Source organism: Malaclemys terrapin, chromosome 3 (assembly GCF_027887155.1).
Source record: "Malaclemys terrapin pileata isolate rMalTer1 chromosome 3, rMalTer1.hap1, whole genome shotgun sequence".
Taxonomy (NCBI): domain Eukaryota; kingdom Metazoa; phylum Chordata; order Testudines; family Emydidae; genus Malaclemys; species Malaclemys terrapin.
Genome location: NC_071507.1, coordinates 75,724,658 through 75,752,372, shown reverse-complemented (window position 1 = coordinate 75,752,372; position 27,715 = coordinate 75,724,658). Strand labels below are relative to the sequence as shown.

General features: G+C 46.8%; 1 protein-coding gene across 2 annotated transcripts in view; it reads left to right on the top strand.

Annotated features, from left to right (window-relative positions):
* The window catches only part of MTR (5-methyltetrahydrofolate-homocysteine methyltransferase), an 81,478-nt gene that overhangs the window by 29,236 nt on the left and 24,527 nt on the right, over window positions 1-27,715 (top strand). For both annotated transcript variants that reach the window (XM_054022591.1, XM_054022590.1), the window contains exons 14-23: window positions 2,408-2,548; window positions 3,380-3,565; window positions 4,431-4,610; window positions 7,369-7,485; window positions 7,581-7,721; window positions 11,468-11,557; window positions 13,456-13,608; window positions 14,278-14,385; window positions 18,266-18,366; window positions 25,903-25,970. In XM_054022591.1, coding sequence (XP_053878566.1) covers window positions 2,408-2,548; window positions 3,380-3,565; window positions 4,431-4,610; window positions 7,369-7,485; window positions 7,581-7,721; window positions 11,468-11,557; window positions 13,456-13,608; window positions 14,278-14,385; window positions 18,266-18,366; window positions 25,903-25,970 — 1,285 coding nt within the window. The remainder of the gene's footprint in view (window positions 1-2,407; window positions 2,549-3,379; window positions 3,566-4,430; window positions 4,611-7,368; window positions 7,486-7,580; window positions 7,722-11,467; window positions 11,558-13,455; window positions 13,609-14,277; window positions 14,386-18,265; window positions 18,367-25,902; window positions 25,971-27,715) is intronic.

Below are 27,715 nucleotides of genomic sequence, written 5' to 3'. Positions count from 1 at the left end.
ATCCAAACTGCACTGAATCAGTGTCCTGTGTTTTTCATTATTTACCACTCCCCAAATATTTGTGTCATAGAATCATAGGACTAGAAGGGACCTTGAGAGGTCATCTAGTCCAGTCTCCTGCACTCATGGCAGGACTAAGTATTATCTAGACTGGGGTGGGCAAACTTTTTGGGCCAAGGGCCACATCTGTGTGGGGAAATTGTATGCAGGGCCTGGGCAGGGGGTCGGGGTGTGGGAGGGAGTGCGGTGTGCAGGAAGGGGCTCAGGGCAAGGGATTGGGGCAGAGGAGGGGTGCGGGGTGTATGAGGAGGCTCAGGGCAGGGGTGCAAGAGGGGTACAGACTGCGGGAGGGGGCTCAGGGCAGGGGGTTGGGGTGCAGGAGGGGTGCAAGGTGCAGGCAGGGGGCTTAGGGCAAGGAGTTGGGGGTGGGGTACAGGAGGGGTTCGAGCTCCGACCTGGTGCCGCTTACCTCAAATGGCGCCGGGGTGGCAGTGGCACACACCGGGGACCTGTCTCCGGCCCCGCGCCGCTCCCGGAAGCGTTGCGGCCCTTGGCGGAAGAGGGGCAGAGGGCTGTGCTTGCACTGCCCTTGCCACACCTCCAGGTATCTCTCCTGAAGCTCCGATTGGCCACAGTTCCCGGCCAATGGGAGCTGTGGGGGGCAGTGCCTGGAGGCAAGGGCAATGCGTGGAGCCCTCTGCCCCACTGCTCAGGGGCAGCAGGGACGTGGTGCCGGCGGTGTCGCGGGCCAGATCCAAAGCCCTGAGGGGCCGGATCCGGGCCGCGGGCCGTAGTTTCCCACGCCTGATCTAGACCATCCCTGACAGGTGTTTGTCTAACCTGCTCTAAATAATCTTCAATGATGGAAATTCCACAACCTCCCTAGGCAATTCATTCCAGCGCTTAACTACCCTGACAGTTAGGAAGTTTTTCTGAATGTCCAACCTAAACTCCTCTTGCTGCAATTTAAGCCCATTGCTTCTTGTCCTATCCTCAGAGGATAAGAACAGTTTTTTTACCCTCCTCCCTGCAATAACCTTTTACGTACTTGAAAACTTATCATGTCCCCTCTCAGTCTTCTCTTTTCCAGACTAAACAAACCCAGTTTTTTCAATCTTCCTTCATAGGTCATGGTTTTCTAGACCTTTAATCATTTTTGTTGCTCTTCTCTGGACTCTCTCCAATTTGTCCACATCTTTCCTGAAATGTGGTGCCCAGAGCAGGACACACGACTCCAGTTGAGGCCTAATCAGCGCAGAGTAGAAGAATGACTTCTCGTGTCTTGCTTAAAACAGTCCTGCTAATACATCCCAGAATGATGTTCGCTTTTTTTGCAACAGCGTTACACTTTTGACTCATATTTAGCCTGTGGTCCACTATGACTCCCAGATCTCTTTCCGCAGTACTCCTTCCTAGGCAGTCATTTCCCATTTTGTATCTGTGCGATTGATTGTTCCTTCCTAAATGGAGTACGCTTCAACTTGTTGGATCTTGAGTCTTAACTTCCACAGTTTCCACATGGTGGACCTGGTATCCATATGAAACTTTAGCTTGTGTGGAATTCCTTCTGGTCCTCTTCTCTCTGGTGGTCACAGCCTGCCTATTCTCATCTGTTTCCAGCAATGTGGAATGCTGCTGACCTCTTGCCTCTGGTGGTTATCAACTGCCAAGACTCCTCACTGACTTTCTCTCCAGTTCTTTGGTGGCCAGTTCTATTCTTCTTTGATCCATTCTTCTTTCCCAAACCTGGCTGTCTAGGAACTGCTCACCTTCTCTGATTCCCAGGAGCAGTTCATCTCTCTCTCCCCCCCCCCCCCCAACTGCAAATCTTTTCTTCCAGCACAGCCACCAACTTGCACTTCATGCACAGGAAATCCCTTTTGGCTTCAGGCAGGAAAGAGAATGTGGCCACATCTGTTCCAGGTCTCCACCACTGTTCCATCTCTGGTCACTTTAATATCCCATATAGAGCTGGAATGAGAGCCTTTCTCACTCCCACTCTTAATTCCCTCTGAAACGCCTCTGTTTGTGGCTCTCAGGTTTGCCTAGCAAGTGACTTTTTATACCAAGTCTGCCTGTGTAGCTCAGCTCAGCTCCATCCCTCACCATGCAGGAGCGATTAACCTCTGAGACTTCAAACAGCTGGGCTTCTCAAAGATCCAAGAGTTACAGCCTCGTGACCTTTTACAGGGCACTGATCGAAGCTCCAATGATTTGTAGGAGGACACCTACTTATCTTATGTCAACAAAGGAACTTTTATAAAACTAATCAGAAAAGGAGATGCTCTCATTTTGATAATCTACAACATAAGGTGAATTCAGAGAGCTTTGTTTGGGAAAGTGAAATAATGTCTCTTCCATGACTAACTCATTTGTTCTGCTTATTCATTTTAAATCCCTTCTTTAGGAAGCTCTGAGTGTAGCCAAGGCCCAAGTTGAGATGGGAGCCCAGATTTTGGATATCAATATGGATGATGGAATGCTGGATGGGCCGAGTGCTATGGCCAGATTTTGTAACTTCATTGCTTCGGAACCTGACATTGCTAAGGTTGTACTTGATTCATCCCACAGCACATTGTCAGATTTCTGATATGTGAATCATAGTTCAGTAAAATGTTGATACAGATTGTTATGTTTAGTAAACAGAAAATGTGTGTATTTAGTTATCCTCCACTAGTTTTGTGATGGGAAAGGCATTGGAATTTGGGTTCTTTCCTTCCCTTTAGAATAGTGTCATGTGCTAAGTGGCATGCAGCAGATGGCCTTCCACGGAAACACAGATTTTAAGCACACTCCTTCTGAACTGCATTGTCTTTTATTGCCAACTCAAAGGCATGCTGCATTTTTCCTTTGGTTGGCAGAGCAGAATATCAAGTCCTTTTTAAAACCACTATACACAATATAAAGTGGCAGTAGCGTGCTGTGCTTAGCAGCGTTCTGGTACGTAAATCTCATCTGTCTGCAGAACAAGGGTCCAGAGTTTGCTGTGGACATAGGAACGTTCTCCCACATGATACTAAAACCTGCTGATGCCAAGCAATTTGGCTTTCTAAAAACCAATACTTGCATGCTGGAAGATAAGTGGGGGGAGGAGAGCAGGGAAGAGAGAGAGATATCTCTGTATAATGTGCATGTTATGGAGGTACCATAGCAACTCTGTATTTAGAGTTGCATTGAGATTTGTACTGAAAGCAAGTATTCTGGGTGCTATTTTGTTTGTAGATTTCTCCTGTTTTTTATTCCTTTCCTTAAGCAGGCTTGAAAACCTGATGAATATTGTGTTTGCTTTTCCAGTCTTTTGTTTAAGTTGGAGGATGGTAGTCAGGGAAAATTTGCTGCTAATTTGCACTTCCCCTCTTTATCTTTCTGCTGGATTCAGGTGCCGTTATGCATCGATTCCTCAAATTTCTCTGTGATTGAAGCTGGCTTGAAGTGTTGCCAAGGGAAATGCATTGTGAACAGCATCAGCCTGAAGGAAGGTGAAGATGATTTTCTGGAAAAAGCAAGAAGGATTAAGTTGTACGGAGCAGCTGTGGTGGTCATGGCTTTTGATGAAGTGGGTCAAGTGAGTGTCACTTTCTTATTATGTGACAGATTTCACTTTTTGAGATGACAGGCTCCTTATTCCCATAGGAGGAGGAGGTAAAGTGGCTGTGTAGTTAGGGTCAAATATGACTAGAGGCCTATACAATCTTAGTAACCCTTTTTTTTTTCTTTAACTCTGATCTAGAGATGTTTTTGACCCTGTTGGCCTGATTGTGTTTAGATAGCACTATATCCATGTGGGTAGTCTATTTGAAACCACTAGGTTGATTGAATTGAATATACCACTCTATAAGAGTGACAGAATCAGACCTGAGCTACTTATAGGGCAGCTCCAGGCCCAATCATAGGAGGCCAAGGTCTGCCAGTAGTAGCAGCAGTATTGGTGTGCCACAAGGCCATGCCACCTGTACTAGATGATGATCGCGATAGTGGAGTAGGCAGGAATTTTATAACAAGGATATACATTTTCTGTTAAATTCTATAGTACTTTTCCACTTCAGGTTTCCAGTTCAGAAATTGATTGTCATATGGATCAGAGAGAGAACTAAGCTCAGATCTATTTGTGAATTAGTTTTGTTCTTCCCAGAGCTGTCTTATGTTTTGCTGCGATGCTGGAAATGGGGCCCATACCAGAACCGTGTAGTCTCTCTCTTGATCTAACCTACCTTTCTCTAATGGACTGAACAAAGACCCCTCAGCTCTGAACGCGCCTAAACTTGGACTTAGAAACTCAAAATTTCATCTTTCCCAAGTTCATGGTGGTCAAATTGGTCACTGATTCATGAGAGACCTGCAGACTTAGCGCTGGAGCTTTGGTTCTATCGTGTCTCTGTGTTACGCAGCAGAAACGCTTTCTTTTCATACCCCCTTTTTTATTTTTCCAGGCCACAGAAACGGAAACTAAAATTGCAGTGTGCACCAGAGCTTACCACCTCCTTGTGAAGAAAGTGGGCTTCAATCCAAACGATATAATTTTTGACCCCAATATTCTGACCGTAGGGACTGGAATGGAAGAACATAACCTGTATGCGATTAACTTCATCAATGCAGCTAAAACCATAAAAGTGAGTTTTTTTGGCGGCTGTGGTGGTGTTTTACTTCATGCAGATCTACTTAAAAAATCCCAGTGCTTCACAATAATTTATTTCCTAAATTAATAATGGTGGACTACTCCTGTGAACTGCAATAGTTTCTCAACACTGCTATGCTTCCAGTAGGAAACATTATAAATTATGTAGTGCTCTAAATTTAGCTCAGTCCATAAACTGTACCATAGATATATTGGTATTAATGAAATGAAGTAACGTTCATAAAATGTCAGCACTCTGGCCAAAAGGCCCCACTCAAGACATGTGAAAGCTGACTCGTTTAATTGAGTTTAATTATTGTGACTGGATTATAGCACACTGAAAAACCTGACCTAATGTAAGACTTCCTTTACTTTTTATTTAGTCACAATACACCTGTTGGGACAACCAGGACATCACTTGTATAAAGCTGTGTCACCCATTCTACCTTTTACATTTGAGGGGGCAATGTGATGGGTTCTATTTGTTGCCAGCCCATGCAAACAGATTCTATTTGAGATATTTTCTGGGAGATAGGCAGGCAGCACCCTGTCCTGGATCAGTTGAACCCAGAAAGGCTCTCCAGTTGCCAGATGAGATTTGGGATTCCAAGCCAGCCCAGTGTACTCCTGTGGCATGTCTCTAGCTTTGTGTGTTAAGGCACTTTTGGCGGTGGAAGCACTGAGAATGGAGGAGCTCATCCAGGTCTCCAGGAAGTGGAGGTGGGTTAGTTGTCCCCCTTCCCAGAAGAGGGCTGTCAGATGCTCCCTAAAAAACACAATTCAAGTTAAGAGTGTGTGTGTGAAGTGTGGAGACGGCCTGCTAAGAGAAGGCAGCTGGATGCTGGGTATGTGAGTAGCAGGGCAACGATTGATTCCCTTTGGGAAGACAGTGATTTGGGGGGGCCCATTGTTCTTTCTACACTTCCATAGTCTGAGCTGTTCAGAACTACAGTTGCCCAAAACCTGACCCAGATATTTAAAAATCACAAAATAATTCCAAAACCTTGGAAGTGCTGGCAGTCAACAGGTGTGCTTGTTCTGAGGGGTGGATGACTTTCAGGTTTAAAATAGAAGAAATGGTGGATTCTCTGTCATTTGAAGTCTTTAAATTATGATTTGAGGTCTTTAGTAACTTAGCCAGAGGTTAGGGGTCTATTACAGGAGTAGGTGGATGAGGTTCTGTGGCCTGCAGTGTGCAAGAAGTCAGACTAGATGATCATGATGGTCCCTTCTGGCCTTAGTCTGAGTTTCTCAGTTTTAAGGAATTAATGAATTCATCCGTATCCAAGATGCATGGTAATAAACTTTTTGTCCCAAGTGCTAATCCCATAACAAACCTCTAGTAAGACAGTTCTGATTGCAGGGAACTACAGAGGAGTTCTTTGGGGAGAAATCTCCATTGCATTCACTACGGTCAGGTGTTGATTGCTAGTAGGGCCTGTTGGAGAGTAGTATGGATGTGACTCACTGCACTTCCACAAAGCAATCTATTCACAGATTCTCCCCCCCCCCCCCCATGTCACTATCTTCCTCCCCCTCCCACAGAGATTTCTGTGCAATGAGCAGAGGAGGCAGAATCCTTCTGCACAGGATGTCTGCTGCTTTTAGCATCCCTGCTGCAAACCTTCAGCTTTGCAGCTACTTTTGGCTCTAGACCATGGGTCTTATTAATAGGGCTACAGGTTTGTCACAGTGGTAAGTGTCACTGATCGTGTGATTTCCGCAACCCCCCCAGCCCCCAGTTTGTCCATTACTTTTTTATTGTGGCCAGGATTTTTCTTTGTCACTGGGCAGGAGTGGGGGGGGAACCTGTGCCATGGCATGGCCACTTTTGCAACCACAGTCCAGTTTTGGGCAAGCGATTTGGTGGTGCCAAGGCTGGAGGGAGGGCATTGTAGGGAGCAGGCCCTGCCTGCGTGCTATAACAAGAGCCAACAGACCAGAGGGCAGAGCTGGGCCAGCCCCGCAGGATAGGAGCCACCACTGCCAGGTGAGTGGGGGTTGGGCTTGCTCTGCAACCCCCTACCCTCAGGGGGCAGGACCCCACCCACTTTAAATGGTGCTCCTGTGACTTTACACCCCATTTACCCTTTCCTTGTGACTTTTACTAAATTTACCATGGCTTCTCCATGAGTTTTGACTAAAAAATACTGTGACACATCTGCAACCCTTCCTGTTATTAATAAAAAACCTGACAAACAGGGTCTAGTTAATATTTTATGACAGATAATTAATTTACAATTTTTGTTGAGAAAGATAATCTGTGAGGTGTTACTATTTTGGATCCCTTTTCTTCCTGGTTTCTTTGCTCAGTTTAAGGAAAAGTGAACATGTTAGTGTTGTAGAAAGCACAAGTTGTCAGACTTTCATAGTGTGGAACACATCTTGAGAGAGCAGCTCCCCTCCTGTTTACTATTATGTGGAACACCCTTCCCAGTCAAGAACCCATTCATAATAGCCCATCATCCCTTTGGGAACCACGCAAGTTGCTTATGTTTTGCTAGGTTGGGTCTTCCTTTTTGTTTCCAGCCTCTTCTACAGACATTCAAGTTCTTCTCTGAAAGGAAGAGCCTGGATAACTGTAGAAGCAGTTGGAACCAAGGAGAGGAAGGGAGGCGCTATCATCCTATGACTTGCCAGCACTGCACAAATGTGGAACAAGTTCTTTGTGGATCATTGGTGCCTCTCCAACTCCTCTTTTGGAATCACTTCTGTAAAGTTTGACCATGCTGATATTTTGATCTTGTTGCTAGGAAACACTGCCAGGAGCTAAAATAAGTGGAGGCCTCTCCAATCTGTCCTTCTCCTTCCGGGGGATGGAAGCCATTCGAGAAGCAATGCATGGAGTTTTCCTGTATCATGCAATTAAGGTATGATGTGCTTTCCGACTACATTATTTGTGCTTCACAGATATATGGTGGGAAGTTTTATGGGTATTGCTGATGATCTTTTTCTGTACTCTTAGTATGGCATGGACATGGGGATAGTGAATGCAGGGAATCTTCCAGTTTATGATGATATTCACAAGGAACTTCTACAGCTGTGTGAGAATCTGATCTGGAATAAAGACCCAGATGCAACAGAGAAGCTTTTACATTACGCCCAGGTAACTTTCAGTGTTGGGTAAGGAATGGTGTCCCTAGCCTCTGTTTGTCAGAGGATGGAGATGGATGACAGGAGAGAGATCACTTGATCATTGCCTGTTAGGTCCACTCCCTCTGGGGCACCTGGCATTGGCCACTGTCAGTAGACAGGATACTGGGCTAGATGGACCTTTGGTCTGACCTGGTACGGTCATTCTTATGTTCTTATGTCTTTATTAACCTTTTGTACAGAACCTAGGCTGTTGCATCTAAGTGTTGACACACCCGGTAAGATTAAAACACACATTTATGTTGCCTCTGACAGTGAGTAGTAGAAGCTGACACAGTTGGTGTAAGCAGCTCAGTTATTAAAAGCAAATGGAAAAAAACTGAACCAAATACACTTTACATCATGCCCTGAAGGTTTGCTACCAAATCAGAGTCCTTCTGACTCCTAAGGAGAGCTTGTGGCAAAGGTACCTTCTGTTGAGACTATTTTGCCTCTAGAGCAGAATTTTATATTGCACTAGGGGCTAGGATCATTCCGGGAGGTGAAGAGGGCTCTTTCTTTTGCAACTCCAGCCCCTACGTGTCTTTTTGGAGGACAGAGAGCATTTTGTGTGTGCCTGAAAGGTGATCCGGTGGTAAAGGCACTCTAGTGGGACTCAAATTTGCATTCAGTTGCCAGCTGTGCCAGGCTTTCTGGGTGTTCTTGGGTACGTCATTTAATCTTCCTCTTTCTCATCTCCCCATCTGTAAAACGGGGCTAAAACTATCCTACCCCACAGGGGTGTTATGTGAATCGATGCATTTGTGAGAGACTGTGGTGATAGGGACCATATAAGTACCTATCTAAAGGAATATGAAAGGTGCCAAAGTAACAACCCTATAGACTTAAGGTGAAATCCTGGTCCCATTGAAACCAGTGTCAACCCTCCTGTCGATTTCCAAGTTAGTTACTAGGGCACATTATAGAATAATCCTAAACCAGATTGAAGAGCTATTTCTAATGACTGCAGGCCACACCCCTTATTAAAGATGAGGAGGACTATAGGCTATATTACTGAAATGCATGGATTGTGTTTGGCCTGTAGGACACAACTGTGTCCATGCCTGCATAAGAACAAGAGCAGTAAATTTAAAATCAATAACAGGAAAACTTTTCTATCCCTGTCGTCCCTCATCCTCATACCACACACTTTATGTAAGAATGAATACCATTACTAAGGTTGTTTTGTACAATGCTCTTATTCTTTTAATACCAGTGGATTTACAAGATATCTTTCCTGAATGTGATGATAAACTTGGGATATTTACAGTATCTGCTGTTGCAGGGAGAAAAAAACCCAACTAGAGCCTTACAATGAGATAGAAGAACCAAAGGGAGTGAAAAGTAAAATAGTTTAAGGGCCAGGTTAACAAAGATATTCTGAAACCTAAAAATTCAGATAGATGCTTTGGAAAATCTCACTAAGCACGTACGTGAGTTAGGCATCTAAATACCTTTGTAAATTTAGCCTGAAGTGGTGGTGGTGGAAGAACCAAAAGGGGTTATTTTAAACCAGAAATATCTCTGTCAAGTAGGCTAAATGTCTTAATTTATGGTGGTGTCCCTTAATGTTAAAGGGAATTAATAGCCCAATCAATCCTATTCAACAGCCCTCAAGAGGGACCACATAAGTAGTGTTTCTGCAAGAGGCAGACTTTGAATGCAAATGGAGCATGAAAAGCAGTAACATGGTTGGGTAAAGCAGATGGGCTCTTTCTTCCGGTAAATCTTAACAGCCTCATTCCCTCCACCTTCCCCCTGCCATTAGCAATGCACCTTGCCAGTCGCCCAGTGCTGCACACCTGAGGGGTGTGTGGAGATTTCTTCTGTCAGTCCCACCTCCCCTGGGGGATCAGGTTGTGCTTGAAACATGAAATTCATTCATCCCTTACATAGCTGCAATATTCTTAGGGTGAAATCTTGGCCCCGTCAAAGTCAGTGGGAATGTTGCCATTGCCTTCAGTGAAGACGGCTTTCCATCCTTAGTGTCCAGAATTATCCTACTATAAAAATCCATTCATAGTGTGTTTCCCCCATTCCCCTGCAGCAGCAAATTCTATACATTAATTACATGCTATGTAATTGTGGGTAAAATTGATCCCATTACTGAAATGCATGGCCAGAGGCCCAGCACATGGTTATTACTTTTTTGCTCCTTTTTCATCCGTCCACCCCCATTTCTCTTTTTACTGTTTAAACTCTCTAGTTTACCACTTCCCTTTCAAAAGTCTTACCCACCCTTTCCTCCCTCTTCTATTTGACTACTTCTTGTTAATGTCTCTTCTGCCAAGTTTCTCTTTTCTGGGGATTTCAGGGTGAGTGATGGCCTCCATGACCTACTCATCCTCTCTCTGCTTGACTCCGATAGCCTTCTCCAATCTATAATCATTGTTGCCTGTATCCTGGATCTTACCTACAGCAACATGTGATTTCCCCTTTCCTAGTCTCCTCTTATTCTGACTTATACTTGCCACTGGTTATTTAAACATTCTCTTCTCTATTTCATCCCTCTGCAAATTGGAGTCTCACTTCCCTCAAGCACCTTTTTATCCATATAGATTTGCCATCCTCATGTGGCCTCTCGGTTATCTTTGTTTTTGACCCAGCTACTCTGCTATCTGCATGCTGATAAGAGAACACCTGCATGCTGTCTACATTACAGCTACCACTGTAGGTAACACTGGTGCAGAAAAATGCTTCCAAGTTTCCGGTATAGACAAGGCATTAAGGAGAGCACTTTGGATCTCTCATCTACAGAAAGAATAAAGTCAGCTGGAGCCAATCTAGTTTCCTCTGTGGATCATCCAAAAGGTTGTGAGGGCCATTTCATGAGCAGGGTAGAATAAGATTAGAAGGCTTATGGGATAAGAGGTATAAGGCTTGGTAAGTCTGCAGAAAGTCAGTTGAGCTCAATACAAATACATGGTCCTACCTTTAAAAGGCTGCTAATAAACATTCAAAGCAATGGGATGAGATGATCAGAAGTCAATGAAATGTGGGAGTGTTTAGGGAAATTTTTCGCTTTCAAAATGCACCACAGGAACAGTTTGCAGAAAGCAAACTGACTTGAACCAAGTGCACTGATGGATGTAATGGTCTGTTTCCTCAACCATGCACCTTTCTGGTGGATATTTGTGTACTTAAGAACAAATCCTGCTATGGGACTAAAGCCTGAAATGAGAGAAAGAAAGTGTATGTTGGCTATTTTGTTCTGATGAAACTTCCCAACATGAAATAGTTCTGAATGCCTTTTAATTCAAAAGTCATCTGGAATGTGGCATAACATAAACTCTACTCGAGCAGAACTGAACTAATGCCAAATTAATTATTTAGGATTTTAAAATGAATTGTGCACTGGGCTGGCCTGGGATCAATTTAAATTACATTCCTAAGTAGAAACCTAAAGATGAGTATTTTCAGCATGTCTTAATAGTGGTAGTGTTGTTAGAAGTCTTTCTTTTCTTTGTCTACATCTTTATTACAACATATGCTCCTCAGGAGTGTCAGTTTTATTTGTCAGTAGAGCATAAGACACATAGTGCTTTGTATACTTGTATAAACAGTACTACTTTAGAAGGTCTAAAAACGTTAGTGTGGGACGTGTGTGAAGTTTTTAATTCTGATTCCTAGAAAAATAAAAGACCAGATTCTGAGCTTATGACTGTGTCCTTTACCCAGTCAAATTTCCACTGACTCCAATTCTCTCTCAATCCATTTTAGACTCATGCCCAAGGAGGAAAGAAAATGGTACAGACTGATGAATGGCGGGATAGCCCCGTGGAGGAAAGGCTGGAATACTCACTTGTCAAGGTGAATTTATATAAAGTTACCTTACCTAGTCAAAGTGCACAGTATGCATGGATCATACCTGTGGACCACCTGCTGTTACCAAGAGTGTGATATAGTCCTTAAGAAGGCCACTGTTGGCTTAAAATTCATAATCTTTCTTGCCTATGTTACTAATAACACAAGTAATTTCAAACAAAGAATATAGTCATATTTCGTTTTCACTGCTTAGACTCTCTGACTTGCATTTTACTGAGCTAGGTGAATGGAGATTGACTGGTCAGCTTCACATCTAATGTTCTGTTTCTAATCCATTTCACTTTTCATTAACAGGATGCTGGTATATTTGGGTTGCAAATGTGATGAAGAGCAGGATTCATGTAATCATAAACTGATTTCCATTGAAACGCTTTAAAAAAGATCTGTATATGTTGGGAATTAGCGCACAATGTAATTATGTAACTTCATGATTAGTCAGTGTTTGGATACATGCTTGTAGACAGTTTACTAATTGGGTAGTAAATAAAGAATAGCGAATTGCACAGAGAAAGTGAATAAGGAAGTGTTATTTACCCCTTCACATAACACAAAATCTAGGGGTCTCCCATAGGCAGCAGATTTAAAACACATACAAGGAAGTATTTCATACCATGCACAGTCAAATGTGGAACTCATTGCTTGGGTATGTTGTGAAGGTCAAAAGTATAACTGGGTTAAAAAAATTAGATAAGTTCATGGAGGATAGGTCTATCAGTGGCTATTAGCCAAGGTGGTCAGTGACACCACCCTGTGCTCTGGGTATCCCTAAATCTTGGCGTGCCAGAAACTTTGACTGGATGACGGGATGGATCACTCAATAAATTGCTCTGTTCTGTTCATTCCCACTGAAGCATCTGGCACTGGCCACTATCAGAAGATGGAATACTGGGCTAGATGGACCTTTGGTCTGACCCAATATGGCTGTTCTTATTACTCCTGAGGGGATTCTGAGTGACTGCACGCCCACAGAAAACGCAAATTTCTCTCTCCACTGCCGCCGCCGCCCCCCCCCCCCCGCCCCCCCCCCCCCCCACGCGCACAGAATTCCTGTGTTTCCCTGCAGAAAACTGTAGGGAAGGTGGGGGTGGGGTGATCCCCTCCAAACAGAGGTGAGGCATGGAGGGGCACATGGGTTTACATGCCACTGCTGCCACCCCCTCCTCCCGAGTCCCATTGCCCCTGCACCCGGAACCCCGCAACGAGCCCCTGTGCATCCAGATCTCCCACTGAGATGCCCTCCCTCAGACTGCCCCACACAGAAACGTCTCACACCACACCTGGATCTCCACACACTAAGCCCCTCCACACTTGGATTCTGCTGGGCTGAGCCTGCCTGACCATACCTGGTACACCTGGCACAGAGTGGTAGGGCCCCAGGGTGTTTCTGGGGCAGGCCCAGTCCTTGCACTAGGTCAGGCACAGCCTCACTACTGAGTCCCTGTACTGGGGGAGGTAGGGGCTTCAGTGCAGTCAGTGGCCTGTGCTCCCCACTGACATTCTGGAGCCACATTTATTTATTGACAAATAAAATTTGTAGAATTTTTAAAATATTGTGCACATAATCTTCAACATTTTTGGTGCAGAATTCCTTCAGGAGTATCTTATGCATATTTTAATGAGAGCAAGGCTGTCCAAGAAAACGTAATTGAAAGATAGTTATGACGCATTCTTGAAGATAAGCAGTCTAAAGTTGATCAGTTTTTGCTTTTTGTGATTTTATTTATTTATTTATTTGTGTATTTTTAAAGGACTCTGAAATTTTTGGGGAGAACACACACACATATATACACACACACTGTATGTGTGTGTATGCTTATATATATATGTGTGTGTGTGTATATTTATTTTATATATAAAATAAAAATTTTGTAAAAAATTTTCAGGGCATTGAAAAATACATCATTGAGGACACAGAAGAGGCAAGATTAAACCAGGATAAATATCCCAGATCTCTGAACATAATTGAAGGGCCCCTGATGAATGGCATGAAAGTTGTTGGCGATCTTTTCGGTGCTGGAAAGATGTTTCTGCCTCAGGTAAAGAAGGGAATAACCCCTGTCTCTTGTATTTCCTCTCTATCATCTCTCCAGTTGTTGCTTATAATAGGTGTCCATAAATGGTTCTATTCCAGCTTCCCTTTCCAAAGGAAGTGGAATGTTTGAATTCTAAAAACGTAGGTGTAGCTATGAAGATGTTGTTGTTTTTTGTTCTTTCATTGCACATGACCCTTCTTTGTAGGTGGGGTTTTGTTGGGTTTTCTGTTTTGTTTCTTCCCTTTCTTTTCAATTCCCTGTCTTTTTTCCAAACCTTTTTTTCCGTGCTGCTTGGTGGGCACCTCTTTGACCATTGCATTGTAATTTCATCTTTAGTGAACTTTACTTAAGGGCCTGATCCTGAAAAGAGCTGAGCGCCTTGAACTCACATTGACCTATTTATGTTTGGTGGTTACTAAGCACCTGTCAGGATTGGGCCCCACAGCCCTGCTCCTACAGTGAGCTCCATGCAGGCACATCCCCATTGAAGTCAGTGGGGCTCCACATGGAGCAGGGGTTGGACAGCATGGAGCTCACTGCAAGATTGGGATCTGTGTTTGCAAATGTGTATTTTGGTTTGCAGGTTTTCTGTGACTGGTTAGAAAAACAGGCTGTTTGAAGGGCTGTAATTTCTCTGTGTCTGACACACTTTTCCTCCATTTGTCAATTCAGGTGATAAAGTCTGCTCGAGTTATGAAGAAGGCAGTTGGCCACCTCATTCCCTACATGGAAAAGGAAAGAGAGGAAAAGAGAGCTAAATCCGGCAGCATTGAAGAAGAGGCAAGTTGTGCTCCCTTGTGCTGTAACTCTTTAAAACTAGCTTTCACTGAAGTCACTGAAGCTGGGTTATTGATCTGTATGAGTTGTTTGATTTTAAAAACCTGAAATCTGAGCCAGGCACACCGAGGTGTGTGAACCTAGGCCTGGTTCCAAGTGGATCTTGTATGAATTAGGGCTAGGAGTGCAAATCACATGGCACGCTCAGGCTCTGCATGGCTGTGACCTGAAGCCAAACACCAGAACGTCTGTGGTTGGGTCTGAAATGTCGTATATTTTTTTAGTTTGAACTCAAAGTTTGTAAACTGGTAAACTGAAACTGACAAATCCCATATGGCCTTAGCAATTATCAGGACCCTGGATGTGATGTCATATCTAAATTCTGCAGCAAGATCTGTTTTCTGCAGTTTGTCAGCAGCAGATATTGTGGCAAATGGAAACTTCTGTAGCCGCATATTGTAAAAGAATTTAAAAAAATAAGGGAGAAACACAGAAAAATGGTAAATCTAAAATTTGTAAGTTTTCTTGGGCTTTTCCTTAGATGAATACTTTTCAATGGATTTATAGTTTTGTGCTGCAGACATCAAGGCCTCTTGATATAGAATTTATTTTCCATTTGCTATTGATTCTTTACATGGTTATGCCTTTCATGAAATAATGGTTAAATATTTTTTTAAAATGCTGAAAAGAAGAACTTGAATAGAAAAATTCTGTATAATCTAATGGGAGAGAGAGAACGTGTCTTTTCTCTTTCTCCTCCCTTAGCCATCTCTTATGGATTTTTCTCTCTTCTGACGGAGAATGATTTTGCAGACTTTTCTTCCCTTCCCCTCCATTCCCAGCAGCAACATATTCTTTGCTTCTGCTGCTCTCTGTTCCGAGCCAGCTCCTGTCTATTTTAAGTTGTGTGCACTCTAGTATTCCTCTTTAGGGAGACTGCCTGTATCTGATCCTGATTTCAAGGGGTCTTGGATTGGGCACCACGTGAGCTTTGAGGCCTCTGTGGCATGTGGTGAACTCTGTTATGTCACCAAAGGGAGGCAGACAGAGTTTGAGGGATTTTAAAAATAAGCAGGAGCTGACTGTATGTAGATTGCTGCTCTGATGGGGAAGGTGGGAAAAGGATGAGCAGACCCTCCTGCAGCTTCTGCTGGATGAGGGTTATAGAGCCTTCCCCTGGAAATATTGCTCCTGGAGATAGCTGTTGAGCAGGAGGAGAATGCCTTGCAGCCTCCATCTGAAAGCACCTTTGCACACTTGACAGACTTTTCACTTTTTCATGGTTACTTCCAGGACCGTTTCAGTCACTGAGCTGCAGGGATGGTGAAGCCCTACCTATTGCATGAGAGGACAGAAGGTCTGCAACCAGGGCTGGTGCAAGGCTATTTCATGCCCTAGGCGAAACTTCCACCTTGCGCCCCCCCTCTGGCCCGGGGAGCCAGGGCCACCCTAGCTATTTTGGTGCCCTCCGCAGTCCCTCCACGGGTGGACTGTGGGGCCCCAGGCCTCTGCGGGAGGGCTGTGTGGGGCCCCGCCCCAGGCCTCCACAGGGGGGGGGCTGGCCACTTCCTGTGGGAAGTGGAGTGACCCGGCCCGTGCCTGCTCCGCTCCCCTGGCTCTCAGCCACGCTGCCGGCGAGTGCAGGGGGGCGGTTCCCCCCTCCCCCCAAGCCTGGGAGCTAGTGGAGCGGAGCAGGCTGGGGCCGGATCGCTCCACTTACTATGTGGTGAGTGCAGAGTCAGGCCTGGCTGCAATCTTCAGGGGAGTGGGGGTGGGGCGGACCAGGGGTGGGAAGAGGAGGGGTTGGGGTGAAGCCATGAGGAAGAGCTGGGGAGCCCCCCCGCAGCAGCTCCCCGCCCTGTGGTGCCACCCCCCTCTGCCCGGGGCGTCCCCCTGCCGCAGCTCCCCATCCCCCCTCCACCCGGGGAGCCCCCACACGGCAGCTCCCCGGTCCGCCCTCCGGCACCCCCCTGGGGCAGCTCCCCAACCCAGCTCACCTCCGCTCCGCCTTCTCCCCTGAGCACGCTGGCGCTGCTCCAGTTCTCCCGCCTCCCAGGCTTGTGGCGCCAATCAGCTGTTTGGCACGTCAAGCCTGGGAGGGGAGGAGAATTAGAGCGGGGGCGGCTCGGGGAGAAGGCGGAGCGGAAGTGAGCTGGGGCGAGAAGCGGTTCCCCTGCACGCCCTCCCCCCGTTACTTGCTGCGGGCAGCCCTCCCCGCGCTCCCCTGCCCCAGCTCACCTCCACTCCACGCATCCCCTGAGCGCGCTTTTTGGCGCCGTCAACCACTTGGTGCCTGAGGCCGCCACCTAGTTCTCCTAGTGGTTGCACCGGCCCTGTCTGCAACCACAGCCAGTAGCAGAACAAAAAGAGCAATTTGAGCCCTCCACCTTATTTACAGCAATTGAAATGGCCATGTTTAAATAGAATACATCTAAAATAAAGTACTTGTCTAGTATAGATTTTATTTTTTTTCTTTCCCCTTAATTTCATTATTTCCTTAGAGCTTTCATCTCTGGTTAAGTCTGTTGTGGTTACTAGGTCATCATACTTTTATATAGTTCCTCCTCCCTTGATTAAATAGATTTTAAAATTTATTTTAATGTATTCCAACAGTATACGCTCTGCAAAATTCATCACTGTAGTTCCTCAAAGATGTTTCCTAGCGAACCATCATTAGGTGTGGTGTTGTCAAGTGCCCCCTCTCCTAAAAGAGAAGTATTGTTAAGATATTAGGAGATTAGCCATTTCAGTAAACAGCAATATCCCTGAGGAGCCAAGGATTTGCAAGTGATCAGAGATGCAAGCACCTCACAAAAAGACTTATTACTGAGAGCAGCAATGATTGCTGAAAGAACGCTTCATTAGTAGGCACACTGAAATTTGTGGAGATGCATAATGGGAAATGTTCTAGCAGGCCCAGAAAAGGCACCGGGGTCCCCAAGAAGGAGATCTGGTGTCTGTTCCTGGATCTATATAGGAGATAAGATACTCAAAATGTATATTTCTAGTTATATTTTAATCAACATTCTCCCCTCTGCCTGGGCTCTGCTTGATGCAGGGAAGGGGGGAGCCATCATGGAGCCTATGACAGCTCCCTGTCCTGCACCAGCCCAGACATGGGATCATAGCAGCCTATGGACTGCTCTAAGGTATGTCACTGACATAAGGTTCTTGAGGGAGAATCACTATAGGGGAGCTCTGCTTTTGCCACACCACTGGCAGTGCCCTCTGTGCCAGCATTGGGGGTGCATCTGGTGCAGGAGCTCCTTGGTCCAGATTTACGCCCTTGGTAGGTTCTGATCATCAAGGGGAATTCTCTGCTGGCCATTGATGTCCAGAATCTGGCCAATTTGTGTAGTTTGTGTCATATAAAATAGCCAGATTGGACTAGAGAGTCTGGACCGTTATTATTGATTTGTAGAAGATTCTAACTCTTTTGGTGTGTGTGAAACTTTACTCCTCAATCCCTTTCCATCCATAATTCACTTCCCGTTCAATACAACACTCAAAATAGATCAAAATTGTCCTCGAGGCCCAAACATGCACTTGGTTCTGAGCAGTCATGCTCCGTTGTTCTAATTATTTTATCTAATTAAACTATAATATTAGTGCAGTTGTTATTGTTTTAGAGCAGAGGTACTACACAAGTTCAAGTCTATGTAACACTAACGAAATAGGGTTCAGCTCTAAAACAGTTGACCAGTTAAATCAGTCTCAGAAATCAGTTACTTTTCAGTTAATAATTGTCATTAATATTGATTAGTGTAGCAGTAGCACCTAGGAGCCCCACTCGTGGACTAGGACCCCATTATGCTAGGTGCTATACAAACAAATCGAGCCTTCCTCACAGTTATAAATACTGAGATGTTTGTTCATCTTGCAGGACCCTTACCATGGCACAATAGTGCTAGCTACTGTAAAAGGTGACGTACATGATATTGGCAAGAATATCGTGGGAGTGGTACTAGGCTGCAACAATTTCAGGTAATGAGCTTAGCCGTTTATGTCCTTGTTTTCTTTACAGTATAATATTCTTTTCTAAATTACAATTAAATATTTAATACTAAAATTTGTTGTGTTAGAAGAAACTAGAGTAGGGCAAAAAGCAAGGGGCAGGATTGCTAGTCCTATGAGTTAAAAACAACAACAACTAAACCCACAAGATTTTAGAAGAAAAATAAACGTTGGGTTACTTTTATGTGCCATCTTGCTTTTGAACCTTTAAGGTCCTTTTTTTTCAACTTTTCTTCAGAGCCACAAGCCCTTGAAACTTGAAAGATTTTGTGAATGTTTTTAATTTTTTTTTTTTTTTAATTTAAGCTGAGAGGCTCACCTAAGTACTGAGGCCCCACCATCAAAATCCAGGGGAATTACCCACATGAAAAATCCAGCTTCCTGCCATCAGCTGCAGGGAAGAGGGAAAAGTGAGGGTTTAAGCCACGGTACTGTCCCAGGATCCCGCTTGGGGCCTCTATTTTATATCAGCCTCTGGCTAATAGGCATCTTATAAATCTGAAGTTCTTCCCTTTTCTAGCTGCTGGAAAGAAGATGAAACTTTTTTGTTGTTGTCCCTTATCCAGAACATCTTGGCTGTTGCAAAGGGTGTGGAGGTTAGGAGCAAGCAGAGTACTTGGATACTTGGCTCCTCCCTGACCCTTTGTTTGGCTTCTTTTCCCCATGAAGAACTCCATTGTCTGCCAGAGCAGCATGGAACTGACATGATTCTTGTTGGTTTCGCTGCTGCCCACATGGTTGCGAATAGCAGCTTGTGGAACTGACCAGAAGCTTGTCAGCTTTGCTCCACTGCTGCTTTGCACAGTTATGAGCAGTAGCAGAGGTACTTGAGCTACCTGTGCAGATTTAGAAAGGTGACACTGTATTGGTTCACTGTAAGAGTGTTTGGAAAGTTATTTGCACAATCATAAGAAATAGAAAGTTAGTTTTCTTGTAAAGGAAAGCATAAGTTCTACATACGTTTGTGGTACAAGTTGCCTCAATTGCCCAAAGGAAGTGGATTTTTTGAGCCCTGATGTTAGTTTTTTGTATTTGTGTTTTATTCTGTGCCTCTCTTCGTGCCCCCTTCCCACTTAAAATTTACCACCTTAATGTTTTACCATCAGTAACTTATTACTTAGTACTTTTTAAAAGCCTTCACCACATTAGTATTTGAACAAAATTTCAACAAAATTGAACAGAAAAATGGAAGAACGAGTGAAGTTAAATACTGTCAAAATCATAGTTTAAAATACATCTATTAGCCACCAAAATTGTTATATGAAAACATCACTGCTTTCCATACTACTTGTGTTTAGTTTTATTCATATCTGTTTCCTCTCCATCCCTGGTTAATACATAAATAAAAATACCATGCACATTTTTTAAAAAGTCGTACTGTGCAGTTTCTTAGTCCCCTCCTCTCCCTGATACTTTATCATCTGAAATCCCTTCAGAAGCTGAAAGTCCTCCAGGGTCACAAGTATTTCCAAAAATAATAAACCTGCAAAAATGGATCCATCCCTTTGCCTTCAGATTTCTGTTTTCTTCCTCTATGATAGAATGCTGCAGTACTGGGCCAGTGGTTTATAATGAAGTGTTTTGACCTTCATTCAAAAATGCTCTGTTCTTCTTCAAGTGCTTGCTCATATCAATTCCAGTTAGGTGCGTGCACGCTGCGTGCACGGATGTCGGAACTTTTTCCCTAGCAGCTACCTGTCGGGCCGGCTGTGGAGCCCCCGGAGTGGTGCCAATATGGCGCTCTATATATGACCCTGCTGGCCTGACATCCCGCCCCCCTTCAGTTCCTTCTTACCACCAGTGACTGTTGTTGGAACAGTGGTCTCTTGCCCGCAAGTGCTCCACTTCTCCCTAGCTGCTCTACTTATCTACTGTGTATAGTTACCCTATTGTTTGTTATCTTTAGTGTTAAGTATAGTGTTAAATATAGTTGTTATCTCTTGAAGGGGTTTCCCCTTCAACGAGTGCCCTACGGAGCATGCCGTCTCAGGGCTTCAAACCTTGCAGTTCCTGCAGCAAGCCCATGCCCATGGGCGACCCCCACGACTCCTGCCTACGGTGTCTGGGAGAGGCCCATCAAGCAGATAAGTGCAGGATTTGCGAAGCATTTAAACCTCACACTAGAAAGGAAAGAGACATTAGACTTAAACAACTCCTCATGGAGTCTGCCCTTCGTCTGCCTCAAGAACCATCCCCGAGCGCTTCGGTGCGGAGCGCCCCCCTGGTGGTGCCAGCTACGGAGCAGAAAAGGGACTTGGCACGCCCTTCTAGGGGCCAGCTATATCCCATGGCCCAGAAGTACTCTCCCCGGTACCATTCCCACTCCCCGGCCACCCGTAAGAAGCAGGCCACAGAGAAGCCTCCACAAAGGCCTGAAGTGGCAGTTGCACCCCTGGCAGGGCATGGTGTGGACCAGGGATATAAGGTCGACACGCTTTCCAGTAGGCCTTGTCCCGCACAGGCCCCCGCTCCCCAGGGGAGCCCCACACCGCCGGACTCCCCGCAGTTGCAGGTGGAGGAGGTCACACTGCCCTCCACGCCTGACACCTTTGAGGCCACCAGAGGCCTCATTGAGATGATGGCGCTCAAGTCCCCGGTCTCGAGGCCTATACCAGCTTGAGCCGCGGCACCGTCAAGAGGCAAACTGGTGTTCTTTGGGCCGTCTCCTCCCAGACCAGCACCACCGTGCCGCTCTGAGTCCTGGCACCGCACCCATGCTCTGCGCCAGTCTGACTCGCAGCACTGGTCTCGCAATCCTGATCCTCGGAGCTGCTCCCACTCAAGGTGGTCATCAGCTAGCAGGTCGTGGTCCCACTCGAGGTCCAGGTCAAGGTCTGAGACCTTGCGGCACCGCTCAAACCGGCACAGCTCCGCACAGTAGCACCGGTCCCCATTGCAGCACTGTACCTCTCCACACCACCACCGCTATCAGACATGGCACCGCTCTCCATTGTGGCACCGCTCTCCATTGTGGCACCATTCCCCAACACGGCACTGTTCACGGTCACACTCCTGTGGCTGATCTCCACTGAGGCGAGGCCCAGCCTCTCGGCACCGGTCGACCTCCTGGTACCATTCCCCACAATGGCACTGCTGGTCACCACCCAGTACGACACCCATCCCGCTCTTTGGGGGACGCGGAAATCCCCCTGGCACAGCGCACTGCCCCTCTTTGGCCGTCCCGCTCCCAGTCACCCTCCCTCAGGTCAGGTAGGACATCAGAGGTATGCCGATCAGGCCCGGGCAGTATCGAACGGGACACCTCAGCACCCTACTGGCAGTTCTGGACCCTCTGGGCGTACCACCAACCCCAGGGCGGTCCTTCAGGCATCCCACCACCTTCACGCTCTGGGTCACATATTCCCGAGGCAACCATCAGTCGTCGTCCTCTGGACCCCACTCAATCGTGGGACCCAGCCCCATCCTCGGTGGAGGCTACACCCGGTGCCTGGGAGGAACCAGATCCAGTGGACCAAGAAGTGGTTTCGGACCCAATCTTGCCGGTCGCCTCGTCCTCTCCTGATGAGGCGGTGGCGGGTACATCTACATCTGGCCCTCCACCCATGGACTATCGGGTCTTACAGGAACTCCTGCGGCGAGTGGCATTAAATATGAACCGCCAGGTGGAGGAAGTCGTAGAAGAGGAGGACCCAATGGCAAACATTCTGACACCAGAAGGGCCCTCTAGGGTGGCACTGCCCGTTATAAATACTATCCAGTCGAATGCCAAAACAATCTGGCAAAGTCTGGCCTCAATTCCTCTCACGGCCAAAGGGGCCGAAAGAAAGTACTTTGTCCCCACTAAGGGGTATGAATACCTTTTTACCCATCCCTCCCCATGCTCCCTGGTGCTGGATGCGGAAAATGAAAAGGAAAGGCAGGGTCAGCAAGGGCCTGCCCCTAAATAAAGGCACGCGAAACGTCTGGATCTCTTTGGGAGGAAAGTTTATTCTACTGGTGGCTTCTCCCTACAGATTGCTAATCAGCTCGCAATCCTTAGCAGATACAGTCAACTCCTGGTCTGCTATCCAAAAGTTTAAGGAGCTCCTCCCATCTGATTCTCAGCAGAAGCTGGGAGCCATTGCTGAGGAGGTCAGACTAGTGGCCCGAGCTGCCCTTCAAGGCTCCCTAGATGCCGTGGATGTGGCGACACGTACACTGGCATCCAGCGTTCCCATGTGGTGTAACACCTGGCTTTAGTCCTCGGGTCTTCCGCCGGAAGTTCAACAAACTATTCAAGACCTCCTGTTCGACGGTCAGGGGCTCTTCGCTGAACAGACCAACTCTAGGTTGCATAGCTTGAAAGATTCAAGAAACACAATCAAGTCTCTCAGCATGCACACTAGACCCAGGCAGGACTTCTCCCGCAGGAGAAATAGATACACCAGGCGCAGACCATCGTGTCCTCCCTCTGGGCAGGGCCAGGGACAGTCTAAAGCTCCTCCAAGTCCTAAGCACCCATTTTGAAGATGCAAATGAGGACGGATTACCAGTCCATACCCCGGCCAGTTATCCTCCCTTTTTGAACCGTCTATCCCGCTTCTACCATGCATGGGACCGGTGGGTCCTCTGCACGGTAGAGGCGGGCTATTCTATCCATTTCTGCTTCTCCCCACCCGCCCTCCCCCCTTGCCCGTCCCTCTTCAGGGACCCCCTCACAAGCAACTCCTTATTCAGGAGGTCCAGTCCCTCCTCGCCCTAGGAGCTATGGAGAAGGTACCTCGGGATTTCAGGGGCAAGGAGTTCTACTCACGCTACTTCCTCGTTCCCAAGGCAAAGGGAGGTCTATGACCCATTCTGGACCTAAAGGAACTCAACAAACATATCGTCAACTCAAAGTTCTGCATGGTCTCGTTGTGCACGATCATTCCATCCCTGGATTTGGGAGACTGGTATGCCGCCCTCAATATGAAGGACGCTTATTTTCACGTTTCAATCAACCCGTCTCTCAGACGTTTTCTCCGTTTCATAGTAAACAAGACGCATTATCAGTTCATGCTCTCCCGTTCGGCCTGTGCACAGCCCCCCGCATCTTCACCAAATGCATGGCAGTCGTGGCAGCCTTCCTTCGTCACCATCATGTGCATGTCTACTTGTACCTAGACGACAGGCTCATACGAGGTTGATCTCACCAGCAGGTAGAATCGCAAGTACAATTGGTCAGAGACACGTTTGACCACTTGGGCATTATTCTGAATGTCAGCAAGTCTGTTCTGCCCCCAACACAAACAATAGAGTTCATCAGGGCAGTCTTGGATGCAAACTGGGCGAGAGCATTCCTCCCAGAGGCCCGTCGTCTAGCCCTCGCGCAGGTAATCACCGGCCTTTGCAACTTTCCCATCACCACGGCGAGACAGTGCCTCAAGCTGCTGGGTCACATGGCATCCTGCACCTATGTGGTGCAGCATGCCAGGTTGCGACCCAGGCCCCTGCAGGCGTGGCTCGAGTCTGCATATCGCCCGAGCCATGACAGTCTGAACATGGTGCTGACCGTGCCGGACATATCCTCGATTCACTACACTGGTGGGTGGACCCTCATACAGTAAGCACCGGGGTACCGTTCCATTCCCCCCAGCCCATTCTCACATTGGTAACAAATGCGTTGGCGCTCGGCTGGGGAGCGCATCTCGGGAGCATGACGACTCAAGGCCTGTGGGAAGTAGAGGAGATAGCCCTACATATCAACATCAAGGAGCTCAGGGCAATCCACCTTGCGTGCCTGTCACCCTTGCAGGGCCACTGTATAGCAGTGCTGATGGACAATACCACGGCCATGTTTTATATAAACAAGCAAGGCGGAGCTAGGTTGTCTCCTCTCAGTCAGGAAGCCCTCCTACTTTGGGAATTTTGTCTAGCCCACTCCATCCTTCTCCAAGCCTCATACCTTCCAGGCATTCAGAACGTACTGGCAGACAGCTTGAGCAAACGGTTCGGCCGGATGTCATCCACTCCATCTTCCACAGCTGTGGGTTTCCCCGAATCGACCTGTTTGTCATGCGAGCCACCAGGAAGTGCCCAACCTTTTGCTCTTTCCGGGGTGACAGTCAGAGCTCGATTACAGACGCCTTCCTGATTCCATGGTCTGGTCAACTACTGTACGCCTTCCTGCCATTTCCTCTCATCCACAAGGTGCTTTTCAAGGTCCTCAGGGACAAGGTGGATGTCATCCTGGTGGCTCCAGCTTGGCCTCGCCAGTGCTGGTACCCCACCCTCATGGACCTGTCGATCCGGTCCCCGATCCACTTACCTCACATGCCCAATCTCATCTCGTGGCTATCTCAACTTTTCACCTGGGCGTTTCCGGGCAGTCAGTGTTTGCACACCCTATAGTGAGCCCTTTCCTAAAAGGGCTGGAAAAGATCCATCCTGCGACGAAACCCGCGGTCCCTCCTGGAACCTTAATTTAGTTCTGTCATGTCTCATGGGTCCTCCTTTTGAACTGCTAGCCTCCTGCTCGCTACTCTACCTCTCCTGGAAGGTTGCCTTCCTAGTGGCCATCAATTTGGCTCGTTGCGTTTCGGTGCTACGGGCCCTCACGTGCGAGCCCCGTATACCAGCTTTCATAAGGACAAGGTACAGCTCAGGCCTCACCCGGCCTTCCTACCAAAAGTCGTCATCTGCTTCCACGTCAGCCAGGATGTTTTCCTACCGGTCTTCTATCCAAAACCGCACGCCACCCTCCGGGAGCAGCGGCTGCATTTGCTGGACGTTAGAAGGGCGTTTGCCTTCTACGTAGACCAAATGAAGCCGTTCCAAAAAACAACCCAACTATTCGCCGCCCTAGTGGAACGGATGAAAGGTTCGCCGGTCTCCTCCCAGCAGATATCCTCCTGGATCACAGCGTGTATTCGTGCTTGCTATGACTTAGCGAAGGTCCCTCCGCCTATTGTCACGGCGCACTCCACGAGGGCTCAGGCCTCATCAGCAGCCTTCCTCACACACATCCCCCTCCAAGACATCTGCAGAGCTGCCACATGGAGTTTGGTGCACACCTTTAAGTCACACTACACCATCGTTCACCAGTCACGTGATGATGCCGCCTTCGGCAGGGCAGTTCTCCAGTCTGTAATACCTTGACTCTGACCCCACCTCCGAGGTAAGGCTTGGGAGTCACCTAACTGGAATTGATATGAGCAAGCACTTGAAGAAAAAATGGTTACTCACCTTTTTGTAACTGTTGTTCTTTGAGATGTGTTGCTCATATCTATTCCATTCCCCCCCACCTTCCCTTCTGTTGGAGTAGTTGGCAAGAAGGAACTGAAGGGGGAGTTGGGCCGGCAGGGTCATGTATAGAGCGCCATGTCAGCGCCACTCCAGGGGGCTCCACAGCCGGCCCAACAGGTAGCTGCTAGGGAAAAAGTTGCGACATCCGTGCACACCTAACTGGAATAGATATGAGCAACACATCTCGAAGAACAACAGTTACAAACAGGTGAGTAACTGTTTTTTTTTTTTTTTTTTTTGTTAACTTTAAGAAGTCTTGTACCATTACGTTTCTTTTCACAGAGTTATCGATTTAGGAGTTATGACTCCGTGTGATAAGATATTGAGAGCTGCTATTGAAAACAAAGCAGGTACAGAGATTTCATTTGTACTTTTCAACTGTTTGATTTTAAACACGTTTGAACTATATTGCTGATGAGGCATACTTTGAAAGTTTGAGAAACTTATGAACAGCATGGCAATGCAAAGACTTTAGCATAGATAAGTCAGAATTTAAGTACTTATCTTTTTTTATTGTTATTGCTACTTGTGTTTGGTATTTACTTGACACCTTTTATCCAGGGATTTCAAAACACTTGGCAAAATAATACCCGTGTGAAATGGTAAATCCTATTATACCCGTTTCACAGATGGATAAACTGAGGCTTGGAGAGGTTAAGTGATTTGTCCAAGGTGTCACAAGTCAGAAAAAGAGTTAGGAATAGAACTCTTGGCCTCTAGAACCATTCTGAACTTGTAAACCAGTGCATGTTAAAACCAGAATTCATCTTTCTAGGACAATAAAGAACTTGTCTGGACCAAGTCCCAGTTGCTATCAAATTATGTGTTGCGGCTTGAAGAATGGGAACTATGCAGGAATACAGATGGGGAGGTTTGAAAGGACCAGTATGGTAGATGGGGGTCCCCAAGGGCTGTGTGTATAGTAATCCAACTCCTTATGCCTGTTCTCTCATGTCTGGGCATGGTGTAGCAGGTTCTGTCACCTCTAAAGCCCTCGGCCAATGGCCACTTTGGCTTGGTGGTGGTCTCTTTTCCTGGAACTCAGCCCTCTGCCGAGGTCATGATTTAAATCCACCCCTTCCATGGTAACAAGAAGTCCAGCAAACCAAAGTCCAAAACCTTGTATCAGCTCCTCAGTCCCAACTCTGGGCCCTCTAGTCCTCATGTTTTGCTCTCGTTGCACCTTCTCCAATGGCTGGTAGGGGAATCCTAGGCCCTCCCGCTCCTCTGGGTTCCAGCACAGGGCCCTGTAGCGAGCAGGCAAGGTCTGTCTATTCAAATTCAATCCTGCTACCTCTCTGGGCTTCTTCCAGCCATAGCCTTTTACGAGGCCTTATTCCCACACTCTTCTCTAAGGGCCAAGGATTTGCAGGATTTTTCCCTGGAATCCCCCAATCAAATTCCAAAGTAAAAGTACAAAAGAAAACCCAATTTCTGCCTTTGGGCTTGTTCATTCATCCCTCTCTGGTGTTCTGTTACGTTCCTCAGCTGAGCACTTTCCAGGGCTTTCTTCCTGGAAGTACAGATTCTGCACTTTTATCAGGGATCACCACTCGAGCCTGCTTCGCCCTGGTGACTGTTCCATGTGTCTCCTGGCCTCTTGACAGATGATCCCAGGGCCAAATCTCCCCTTGCTCTCTCCTCACAACCGCTCTAGTCCCAGAGAGTTCCTTCCTCTCCTCCTTGCAGTGCCTTTCTGCTCCAAATGTTCTGCCTTTAAACTATACCCTCTCCGCTGGGACTCCTCTTTAACTGAGCCTGCTCCACACTCCAGGTGCAGCTAGGTAGCATAGCTACCTCTCAGGCCCACATTAACTCTTTCAGAGTGTGTGCGCAGTACACACCCCATCACAGCCTTATTTAAATTTTGAGACTGTGGTACCTTGACCAAAATTTTAAGAAGTGGTTTCTGCATCTGGTTTTTCCATCTTGGATGCCTAACATAAGACACCTTAGGCCTCAAGGTGGGTTGGGAGGTGCCACTGGTGGGCCCCTCCCAACTCCAGCTGGAGTCAATAGGAGCTGCACATGCTCAGTACTAGGCCCAAGGTCTCCCAGGTTGGGCATCCAAAATCCTTGTCTCTTCTGAAAATTT